The sequence below is a fragment of the Lactuca sativa genome, chromosome 9 (genome assembly GCF_002870075.4).
Source record: "Lactuca sativa cultivar Salinas chromosome 9, Lsat_Salinas_v11, whole genome shotgun sequence".
Taxonomy (NCBI): Eukaryota; Viridiplantae; Streptophyta; class Magnoliopsida; order Asterales; family Asteraceae; genus Lactuca; species Lactuca sativa.
The window spans coordinates 52733111-52745631 of record NC_056631.2 but is presented as its reverse complement, the minus strand read 5'-3'; the positions used below and the strand labels follow the sequence as shown (position 1 = coordinate 52745631).

General features: G+C 31.5%; 1 protein-coding gene across 2 annotated transcripts; it reads right to left on the bottom strand.

Moving 5' to 3' along the window:
* Nucleotides 1-325: 325 nt before the first annotated feature.
* On the bottom strand, nucleotides 326-5244 carry LOC111921216 (uncharacterized). Of its 2 annotated transcripts, none has more exons than XM_023916786.3 (10): nucleotides 4874-5244; nucleotides 4042-4261; nucleotides 3682-3953; nucleotides 2811-3567; nucleotides 1418-1798; nucleotides 1254-1329; nucleotides 1094-1157; nucleotides 873-1008; nucleotides 666-779; nucleotides 326-540 (listed from the first exon to the last, which is right to left on the bottom strand). In XM_023916786.3, exons 1-10 carry the CDS (start codon nucleotides 5173-5175, stop codon nucleotides 475-477), a joined length of 2388 nt encoding a protein of 795 aa, XP_023772554.1. In that variant the 5' UTR covers nucleotides 5176-5244; the 3' UTR covers nucleotides 326-474. The 2 variants fall into 2 exon arrangements, with proteins under 2 accessions (XP_023772554.1, XP_023772555.1); XM_023916787.3 differs by having other exon boundaries at nucleotides 2811-3564; nucleotides 4874-5243.
* Between the last annotated feature and the right edge of the window lie 7277 nt (nucleotides 5245-12521).

Below are 12521 nucleotides of genomic sequence, written 5' to 3'. Positions count from 1 at the left end.
AGAAGTGTTTGTCTGAATTCTATATTATCCTCGAGTAAATTTAGAAATTCTACTAAATATTATGTTGATACTATTTCATAGAAAAAAAAAACCATATATTTAGTGTTGGGTTAACCCACAGTTTGAGTTTGACAAACAAATAAAGTTGATTTGGATAAGGTTTATCATGCAAAAAAAAAAAGTGTACATCTTTAAAAAAAATGATAGTTAATAAAAGTTAAAAAAAAAAAATGTATCATTTTCAAAAACGTAATTTGATATGGTGTTCGAATTCAATTTAAGTTTTAACCAAAAATATCGACACACACACATAACACATGCCATGTGCTTTCCTAGTCTTTTTTTTATATGCCAATAGAATAATAATCTTCGGTGAATCATTCAGAATAATAGCTACAAGCTTAAAATGAATATGTTTAAAGATTAAGAAATAAGAAATAAGAAATAAGAACCCCTTCCATTCAGACAAATCAATCAATCAATCCAGGTTGCCCCAACCACCTTTGCCATGAACCCATACGAATCTGCCCATTCATCAATCTGCAAAAAAAAAAAAAAAACCCTCGGTTATTTTTCTTATAAAGGACCAATTTTGAAAAACTCAGCTATACTCAGGGACCAAAAATGTAACTTGCTCTACTTTTTATAAAAAAAATGTAACATACCACTTTCTTTGTAGGGCGGCCGGATCCATGGCCAGCCTTGCAGTCAATTCTACCAAGAATGGGGTTGGTCTGTGGGCTATTCTCCAAGCTTGTGCACAACACATATTGCATCGTCTAACATAAAACAAATATAATAAACAAATATGCATTTAATTAAATTAAATTAAACGTAATCGAAATGAAAAAAAAAAAAAATGAAATACGTACTGCTAATAATTTCAAAGTGTGCAAGGGGACAACTCTGTCATCATGATCAGCTGTCAACAGTAAAGTTGGAGGGTATTGTCGGGAATTATCAGAAGATTGCTCCCATGGTCTTTTCACATTATGTAGTGGCGAATACCTGATGAAAATGAAAATAAATTTTAATTTTAATTATTAGTAAAAGTTTGACAATTTAATTAAGGATAAGATAATGTTGAACTCACTTGATCAACCATTGGAACTCTTCTTCTTTGTCTGAACAACCATAGTCAGAAGTCCACGCATGACCTACCACCAAAAAAAAAAAAAAAAAAAACATGACACAAGGGTATAATTGTAATTTTAACTAAATTAGTTATAAAAAAAAAAAACAAGATTACTCACCGATTGTGAACTTGTGAAACCTGAGCATGTCCATTACACCAACATGAGCAAGTGCACATCCGAATAGATCGGGCCTCTGTCATAACCAAAAAAAAAAAGTTTTAGGAATAATAACAAAGAATAAATTATTAAAGATTTAAAATTTTATTGAATTAGCATAATACCTGATTAATGCAAGCTCCAACAAGTAGGCCACCATTGCTTCCACCTTCAATAGCCAATTTTTTAGGGTTTGTATACCCTGAAGATACAAGATATTGAGCACTAGAGATAAAATCATCAAAACAATTTTGTTTGTTTGAAAGGGATCCATCTTTATGCCACTCTTCACCATATTCTCCTCCACCACGAATGTTAGCCACACAGAAAACTAAACCTAAATGTCTCATAAGCACAATTCGACTCACGCTAAAATACGGTGTCAAACTAATATTAAATCCACCATATCCATATAGCAAACATGGATGTGATCCATCTAAATCTATTCCCTTTTTTGCCACTATGAACATTGGTATTTTTGCACCATCTTTACTAGGTGCAAACACCTGAAACAAGAAGCAAAACCCATCAATAATATATAATACAATTACAACGTCTTACCACTAATAGCAACTTACTTAAGTTTTTAATTTTTTTTTTACTGGTAATAGCAATATGTAACAAATAAAGTACTGTACATTGTACAATATAGAAAATAAAGCACATTACTTTTATTGATGGAAAATGTATCTATGTTGCTATTAAGAGTAAATTACACGATTGGTCCTTGTGGTTTGGTGATTTGACCGCTTGGTACCTAATTCTTTTTCTTTTAACTTGGACAGTCCCCATGGTATGTTTTTGTAGTGGTTTTGGTCCCTACCAGATATAAAAAGACTATTTTGCCCTTGATAATTGGTGAGGTTGTTTTAATTTCATTTTCTTTTTCTTTCTAAATTTAAAAATGATAAACCAATAATAGAAAATTATAAAAGAAATTATTAAGGGAAAAATAGTCTTTTTACGTTTGATAGGGACCAAAAACACAACAAAAACATAACTATCTGGGTTGAAAAAAAAAGTTAGGGACCAAGTATGCAAATTACCATGAGCTACAGGGACCATTTGTGTAATTTACTCTTTACTATTATCAATACGAAGATGTATCTATCTTGCTAATATATCATAGGTAATAACAGCATATAAGTAAGTTGCTATTATGGGTAAAAAATAGGGTTACTCTCATAAAATACCTTATATTTTGTGTTTTTTCCAGATTAAACCTCAACTTTATTTTTTTTCCTGAAAAAGACCTTGCATTTTTTCATTTTTTCCGATCTAGCCCTTTTAGTAATTTTTTTTTCTGAAAAAACTAGTAAAATGTGAGGCTTTTTTTTTCGAGAAAAACTAAAAAAAGTTGAGGGTTTATTTCAAAACAGTTATAAGGTTGAGGGTTTTTTTCGGAAAAAAATAAAAAAATACAATGTCTTTTCCAGAAAAAATCTAAAGATGAGGTTTAATCCGGAAAAAACGCAAAATATAAGGACTTTTATGAAATTAACCCTACGAAATAAGTACCTGAGTGACATGAAACTCTGTCTGATCAAATCCAGGAACCACAATTTCCCTAAAAATCATCAAATCCGGAATCCCAGATTCTAAATCACATTGATATATAACACCAGGTGTAAGAAAACTTGTGAAAGCAATAAAAAACAAACTATCTTTCCTTCGGGCGCTGACATCATCCACACTCCCAATACTTATAGGCAAATCATGCAAAAGGGTCCCACTTTCCAAATCCCTCAACTGCAAAATATGCTTACAATCACTCAAATACGTCACTATCATCTGATTCTTGTTAACAGCAACAGCAGATTCAAGAACATCAGTTTCCCCTTGTGGAATGATTTCACTCCATGTATTTGGTTCCTTCAAATCTACACGAACCATTTTGTACTTTGGAGCATCTTTATTTGTTAGAAAGGTGAAAACAGTGTCATCATTTGCAATGGCTGAATACATTGCTTCAAAATTGTCAATGAGTTTGATGAAAGGAAGAGACTTTTTGTCTTTGCAGCCTTTGATTCCATTAGAAAGAGTGGAAATATCACAGTAATATAATTTGTTTACTGGATCACAACCCTCATTGATATAAAGAAGAACATACTTTCCATCTTCTGTTACAGAAGCTCCAATTGTGTATTGTGGATTATCAGGGTTTTCCCAACATAAAATATCTTCAGATTGATCTGTTCCCAAATAATGATAGTAGAGTTGATGATCAAGATTCGAGTTTGTCTCTGTTCCAGCATCCAGATTTTCTCCTTCCCTACTGATCATTAAAAATTAATGCTATTATGTAACTATCTTAAGTTCACTAAGTTTAAAAAAAAAAAAAAAAAAAAAAAGCCTTTAAAAAACCATATCAGATGTTATTTGAACTTACTTAGGAGCAGGGTAACGGCTGTAAAAGAAACCTTTGTTATCATTTGTCCAACTGATACCCGAAAATTTAACCCATGATAATGTATCAGGCTCCACTTTCTTGTCCTTAATTTGCATTACTTTAATGGTGACCCAATCACTTCCACTTGAACTAAGAGCATAAGCCAAGTACTTAGCATCCTCACTAACAGCATAAGTATTCAATGAAATAGTTCCATCTTCACTTAGTCCATTTGGATCAAGTAGAACTTCTGCTTCTCCCTCTAAACTATCCTAAAAAACCAAGAAGAAGAAGCTAAAGTTAACAAGATTTATGATATTGGTGTGTGAATTACAGTATTATACTGTTATCATGTCATACCTGCATGTAGAGGACTTTCTGTGGTTGAAGACCACTGTTATGAAAGTAAAAGTATTTATCAGCTTCTCTAAATGGAGCACCAAACTTAGGGTAGTCATAGAACTTTGTAAGCTTATCATGAAGTTTTTCCCTTGTCTCACACTTCTTAAGCACAGATTCAGTCAAATCCACTTGCTTTTTTACAAATTCTTTCACCTCTTCAGAGTCGGGATCTTCAAGCCTGAAAATAAAGGTTCCATAATAAAAAGTAGCATAAACAATGAGATTTATGATCATAATCCTTCGGTAATCCTTACAAAGAAGATGCTTCTTTGACAATTTTTGAAATTGAGAGGTGTTTTATAATACTTCTATTGTAACTTGGAGCATTTTGCAATGATTTTTATGGTTTGCCCTAACAAAAATTGCTTTCAGATAAGTATACAATTACCAAACTATACATATCATCAATTACTTTGTTGCAGCCAGTTATCTGGTTCCAGTTCTGATTCTTGATTAAATATCACTTTAAATTGCATACCGAAAAAATACCTATATCTATGTCTTTTTGGAAACAAGGTAGCAATCCATATGGAAAAGAAGAGCTACAGTCGGACTTGCAGGGAAAAAAGGCTTAATGTTCAAATTCCGAAAAGCGAATTCTACAAAAATTCAGTAAATATTGCTAACGGCATAAATCTGGACGAGTATTATTCAAACAGTGTACAAACCAATTTCGCTGTTAATAGGCAGATAAACAAACAAATTCACACACCTTTCTTCCTATTCCAAACAGATATAGAATCAACAAAAGGAAATGACCAAAAATAAGAAACAAAAACGAAATTGTTACCATCGGTAAGGATCAGGAACAGGGACGCCATGGTAGGTATCGACAACGGATTCGTCACGGCGGAAGGAAGGGTAGTGAAGAGGCTCATCAAAAAGAGATAAGGAACCCATTGAAGAAGAAGAGGAGGAGGAGGTACAGAATAGGCGGAAATGACGAGGATTAACGATGCAGTTCAGGTGTTCGACGTTAATCCAAGTCGTCTGCTTCGTTGGTGTTGAGTGTTTGAGTCGTCTTAAAAGATGCGATGACTTTGCGGTCGTTGTGGAAAGAATGGCGCGCGCGTGGTAAGCACATGACAACATGGTGGTGCTCAAAGCCCAAAGGGATGTGTGCTAAAATCAAGGTAAATACTAAACAAAAAAAAGGGTGTTTTCTATTCCTTCTTGGATTTGTTTGACCTTTTGGGACCATTGAGGGGCATTTTAGGATTTATATATATATATATATATATATATATATATATATATATATATATATATATATATATATATATATATATAGTGTACTATTTCTTTATCATATAAACACTTAGAAAAAAGAAAATTTAAACTTGAATAAGTAATTGTTTGAAAAATATGAACCCAAAAGGTTAAAATATTGATTTTGACATTATAAATCATAAACTTAAATTTATCTTACAATATATATATATAGCTTTTAAATTTTCTCTTTTAATTGTAAGTAGTTATTTTTGATGAAAATGTCCAAATGGATCTATGGCTGTCTTGTTTCTAACAATTTGAGGTGTGTTTCTAACAGGGCCGACCCAGAGATTTTAGAGACTTCGTGCAATTTAGCAAAAAGTAGGCCCTAAATTTGAAAGATCTCAAAATCTAAGCAAAAAAATTATAAATTTTAGTTTTGTTTGTTCTTACATTTTTTTCATATCTAGATTTTCTTTTATTCTGGGAGGTATACAATTTGTAGATTTCTTCTTTGTTCTACGTGTTGAAACTTAAGCAACAAAAAGATATGAAAATTGAAAAAAAAATAGTAATCAAATCATAAACAAATAAAAAGAACAAATCAGATATGCTTCTAATAAAAGAAATCATGAATCAACAAAGTACTTTCTGATTTTCGTCACTTCAAAACAACAAGAGCGAGTCAGAAATCTATTTCCTCAATGTTTGTTCTGATTAGTATCAAAAATCAACAGAAAGACTGAAAGAAATCATGAAGAAAGCGTATTACTAATTAGAAAAAAAAAGTAACGAAACAAAGAAGTAAGGAGCTAGGATTTTTGAAACTGATGTACCTCCAAAATTCTAAAATTGATTTCCTCAATTCTTTGTTTTGATTTTTGAAACTAACGTACTTCGATGCTTCTTATTATTTTCAAAAGTTAATTTATTGATCCTTCAGAAATTAGATATAAAAACACTAAGCAGAAGAAAAAGAAGTAAGGAATCCGGAAATAAAATGGAAATACCATAATCCCTATCTTCTCCTTATTTCGAATCCTCAACATAGAATTTGAAGCATCTAAGATCTGATTTTCGAGAAGAAAGAAGTGAAGAACAATTTTTTGATTTTTGAGACAGATTATAGGATGTTTTCGTGACGAAAGAAGAAAGAAGAAAGAAGGAAGATTGTTCATTGCCTCATTCAAACAATATCATTGCATATTTAATTCATACCCCATCCGTAAGTAAAGAAGAAATCGAAGAGTTTTTTATTTTCCCGAAATTTCTTTGTTTTTTCCCGCTCATTCTATCTTGCTTGCGTCGATTGATTTTTGTTACTTTAACCTAATTTTTGTTTTGGGCCATTGACCGAACCGAAGGTAATACAAATGCTAATAAAATAAAATAAATTGGGCCCTTTGATTTTTTTGAGGCCATGTTCATATCACCTTGTGAAACTTGCCAAGGGTCGGCCGTGATTTCTAATCTTAAAACCATTGTCATGATTGTCTCTATATATATATATATATATATATATATATATATATATATATATATATATATATATATATATATATATATATATATATATATATATATATATACATTAGCCGTTTACCCGTGCCAAGCGATAGGTACATATAAATTTTTTAGAAATTAGTTTCTAGAGACGATTAGTTCTTTTGCGCAGATAGTTACTACATCTAAACAATTATCAATAAGAGTCATGCTAACTAGGCCCAACTCTAGGGGGCAAGGTGTGCAGCCGCACAGGGCCCCAAAAAAAAATAGGCACCCGAGTTTTTCAAAATTATATATTTTAGATATTTTTATATATTATGTTTTCAGATTTTTAACACAAATGTCTTTTGGTTCAACCGGTTAAAATGCATTTATTTAAATACAATGCATATGTGGGTTCGATTCTTTCCGAGATCAAGTGTACCTTTTTAGCGTGGGCTCTTATATGTTAAATATTCCAAGCTACAATTTCTACCCTTAATTTATGATTTATACTTAACAATTTATCCTATATATCAATTCTCTTTACTAAATAAATTTCCAAAAATTCTATATTTAACCTCTCAACTTTTATAAATTTATACTTGTCATTTTATTTATTAATTTTATTTATTTTTTAGTTTTTCTTTATGACAATTCAACCTTTAATTTAAATTCTTTATATATATATATATATATATATATATATATATATATATATATATATATATATAAACTTTAGTTTATATAATTATTTCATTACACGTTCGGACATAAGGGTTTTGATTTTCCGGTTGGCATTTGAATCCTCAGGACCAATGCTAGCAGAAACAAAATCAATAAGAATTAAAATAAACAGTTAGAATTCTTTACAAATGTACATGAAAACATGATTGATTTTGTTTATAGCTTAACATATTTATCTATCTTGATGTTCATTGTACGGTCAACCGCCTCCAACACACGTCTTTTAGCCATCAACGCTTCGTCCCATATGATTACTTTTACAAATCGAAGTAGTTGAGCAATACCACTTTTGCAGACCCAAGTGAGAGTGAGTTGTTCTCTTGCAATCATGTTATTCGCTGCAACACCGGTTGAAGTGGTGACGAAAGCAATTTGACCACATTAACGAATATTAGAAAGTAAAGCATAGTACAAAAATGATTTTTATGTTCCATCGAGACCGTCTTTGAAGAAGACTCCTAGAATATCATTATGGACATGCCGCATGAATATAAAATTTTATATTATTGCTTGTTTAAATTTTGATTTTAAGTTGGACATTGTTGTTGAAATGTTAGGCTTAGTATTAGGAGTTGGTTGATTTGTTTTTGTAGTTTGATTTGATATGAATGAGGATTAAGTTCTTTGAATATGACAATGAAAGGAAATGGAGATGAAAATTTTGGAGGTGATTTTATAAACAAACATAGATTTAAACATTTCGATCTTAAAATTTGACAGTTTAGGGTCTACAAGATTTAACAAAAAAAGTTTTCAAAGGATAAAAACATAAAATTGAAAACGTGAGACTTGTTTGGTAAGATTTGTAAAGGAAAATAAATTGTAACGCCTGTGTTTATGGGCTTGCCATTTTTAGTAATGTAATAGTCTAGGTTAACCTTTGTAATTAAATTTGAAATAATAAAAATGTATTATTTGTGAATTATGTGAATTATGTGTTTATTTTCTTGATTTTTATAATTTAATGAATTAAGAATAAAACAAGCGTCAAAATTAAAGTGTGAGATAAGCCCGATATCTTTGCATAAAGTTGTAGTGGTCGAAACAAGGATTCCGGAGATATAAGGAATGCCAAAATCCGAGTTATAACGAAGAAGTTATGACCTGTCGAAATTTCGCGACAGAAACGGCACGACGCCGAGTGCGTAAAATATGAATTTAAGATAGAGCGATATTTAGCCTTAGCGATCTAAACAAAAGTCGTAGATTTCGTTAAACCGAGAGCGTGCATAAAAGGAACGCCCAAATCTGACTTCGTATGAGGAAGTTATGATTTTTCTAAGTTTCGACTTAGCAGTATGCAGCCCGAATACTCGATTTGAGATCGAGCGGTTTTTAGCCGAAACAATCTAAATGAGAATCGAAGATCTCGTTGTTAGTAGCGAAACGATGAAAAGATAGGCGAGAACAGACGTCGGACGAAGAAGTTATGATTTTATAACGAAGTTTTCCTGTCCGGGCCTTCTAAAAATAAATAATAAAAAATAAAGTCAAAGTTAGCCGATGGACGCTAAACGAAAGTTGTAGAGCGTAGTCTCACGTACGCGTGGATATAAAGAACGTCGAAAACGGAGCTCGTATGCGAAAGTTACGGAATTTAGAAGTTTGACGAGTCAAATTACGCCCAGCGTAATTTGAGTACGCCTCGCGTACTCAGGCGGATGCAAGTTGCCTGACCAATACTCGAGTGCCACAGATCGACGCACGCAGTGACGTCAAAGTACGCCCCGCGTAACCAAGTTGCGCCCCGCGTACTGAGTACGCCCTGCGTAATTTGAGATTACGCCCCGTGTAATCCCAGACCCTCAGCCTATAAATAGAACTCGAAAATCATCCATTTTCTCTTGTTCAAACTCTTCTTTCTCTCTAAGTTTTGCCTCGATTTGCGTGCCAATCATATCCCGAAGCCTCGGTATCATTCCCGAGCCCCGAAGCAAGATCCGAAGCCCCGAGGATCCCGAAGAGCGTTATTCCCGAGCCGAAGCTCTGCCCGTGAGGAGTTCGATTTTGGTGAAGATCTTCCAGATCTATCGAAGTATACTACTTCTATAAGCCGTAGTGCCGTCGGATCATCTTCTGATCAAGTGAGTGTGTAGTTACCTTCTTCCAACACATTATTATAAAGTATTTATATAAAATACGTGCTATGTGTATATATTTTGTTGTTATATGTGTGAATGTATATTCACTCTCTTCTATCTCATAGATCTGAGTTATTCTCTATGAAATACATGTTATGTGTGTGTGCCTCATCTGTTATGTGGAATATGTATTGATTAAAGCATGCTATACAGGTTTTAAACTATGTATAAAAATGTATATTTTTATCTACTAATATGTTGGGTAGAACATGGGTAGATAGTTGGTGTGTAATAAACAGATGAGAGGCCTCGATGTTGTTTTGATTTAATCATCTAGCGGAGTTTAGATGACGACCACAGACTTTTCTAGACAGTCCTGTGGAACACTAGCAGGCTCGCCACCTGTAGGTGTTAATGAACTTGGGTGTTCATTCGCTGTACTCCATCCCCCCCCCCCCCACGGTTGCCTTATTTGACATATATTGCCGGGAAACCCCCAAATGCATGTGTTGTCGCCCCGATGAAATATTCTTAGACCGGGTCCCTTGTGTTAGTTATTTTAGGGATATAAAGTGAGAATAATGGGAATGTAATTGGGTTATCGTTGGTTGATGAAAAATTAATTTAATTATTTATTGTGGGTTGAAAACCTTATATGCTCACCAGGCTCCCAAGTCTGACCCACTCAGTTTCTTTGTATTACAGGAAGTGGCGCAAGGGCATGAGATGGATAATCATCAAGTTGTTTTTGTTTACAAGTCTGTATATGTATATATTTGTTGAATGACTTGTAATGTTTATCGTTTATGCTTTATGGTCTGTATCGGAACATGACATCCCGAGTTTTGGTTATATAATGAAAATACATTTCTTTATGAAATGCTTTGGTAAATATTATTTTATCATACTTTGTTTTTGGGAACAAATTATGAATCTCTTTTAAAATCAAAAGGATTTACTCTGAAAATGTTTAAAAAGCATAAATGAAACCGGTCTTTCCTGGCCGAGATTTTAGGGATGTCACATAAATCTATTTTATAAAATTTAGTGTGTTTGGTAGTTTTTTGAATGATATATAATTTCTCGACGTCAAATGACAAACCTTTCCTTTTCTTATTTTAAATATTTTTAAGTATTTTTTTATCTTTATATAAATGATACAAAAATAAGTTATATATATATATATATATATATATATATATATATATATATATATATATATATATATATATATTTATATAGAGGTGGGTTCAATTGAGAAAATAAAAAAGATTGAGAATGGGGGAATCATTCTCAGCCACTCATTTATATAAGCATAAAAAGACACGGTGACAAACTTGTAAATATGTTAATAACCTTCAATGTCAAATACGTAACTATAGAGAATTCGAGAACAGTTCGTTCATCCTCAAAATTTCTCCTTCAACCTTCAACAATCATCCAAATTTCTTCAACTAAACCATCATCAATGTCAAACAGTGTTAATCAATCATCAATATTCGTAGATGGGAGGTTTGTCGTTCAAGACAAATTCGCAACCCAAATTCATCAATTTCATCGATTTGTTAATGTTTGGAACTAGAATTTCCCAGATTTGCAAACAAAATCAGTTGGAATCGAAATTTCTTCGCTGTTCATGAAATTGGAATCGGAGTTCTTGACTCGCAGTCACGGTCGACATTGAAGGACTCAGAATTGGTACTCACAGATTCCCAATCGGATTTTCGAAAATCAAAATCAAAATGAGAAATCGATTAGACATAGGTGTCGCATCTGAAGTTGAAATCGGAAGTATATGATGATTTGAAATTGATAACTTGATGTTTTTAACATTTTTAAAATAGTTAACTTGTATGTACTCCAACTGTTTGATGAAATGCATAAACTAAATTACCACATTATATTCATATATGAATATGTTTTCTCGCTTGAATTGGTATATGATTATTAAAACAAAAAAACGAATATGCAAGTCTGTATGTTATACATATGTGAATAACATATAAAAATTATATATATTTGTGAAAACACATTGTAATATTCATATGTGAATATACTGTGTAATATTCATAGGTGAATATATCATCTAATATTCACAAGTGAATATATGATGTATTATTCACATGTGATATACCATGTAATACTATGTAATATTCCGATATGAAAATATTATCTAATATTCAAAATGAATATACATTCTAATATTCACAAGTGAATATACTATGTAATATTCACAAGTGAATGAATCGTCTAATATTTAAATCTGAATATACTATGTTTAGTATATGCTATATTCATATATGAATGATACTTAAAATGTAAAAAAAAAAAAATTAATCATAGTTTTTATTAATAAGTGAATAACGAATGTACTGTAGAAAAAACTTGATTCATTTTTATTCACTTATGAATAACGATAGCCAAAAATATAAAAAAAACAAATTTTTTATTTTATTTTAAAACTATATCAATATGGATGTCTATTTGTAGAGAATAAAAAATCATGAATTTTGGTATAATTAAAATACTTTTTCGATAAAATAGTTTCTTAAAAATTAAAAAAAAACGAAAAAGACTATGTTTTTGTATATGTTAAGGTAATGATTAGCATAGTTTAAGGAAATATGTTTTGTTAGAAAATACATGTCTATTCTTTTCCCATTTCCGCTGGTACGACGGAGGCTTTTGCGGCAAAAATAAATAAGTGGCTGAGAATGATTTCCCTATTCTCAACCTTTTTTTTTTCTCAATTGAACTCTCCCCTATATATATATATATATATATATATATATATATATATATATATATATATATATATATATATATATATATATATATATATATTATTTGTTTGTAGTTTGGGAATCAATAATCAAAACAGTTAAATATGAAAACAAAAATGTCTAATTAATG

Coding starts and splice junctions, on each gene's coding strand:
- LOC111921216 (XM_023916786.3), bottom strand. CDS start 5,175: ATGTTGTCATGTGCTTACCACGCGCGCGCCATTCTTTCCACAACGACC. Junction 4,262..4,873: donor GTTCCTGATCCTTACCGATG/GTAACAATTTCG, acceptor CTTTATTTTCAG/GCTTGAAGATCCCGACTCTG. Junction 541..665: donor GCCGCCCTACAAAGAAAGTG/GTATGTTACATT, acceptor TTTTTTTTGCAG/ATTGATGAATGGGCAGATTC.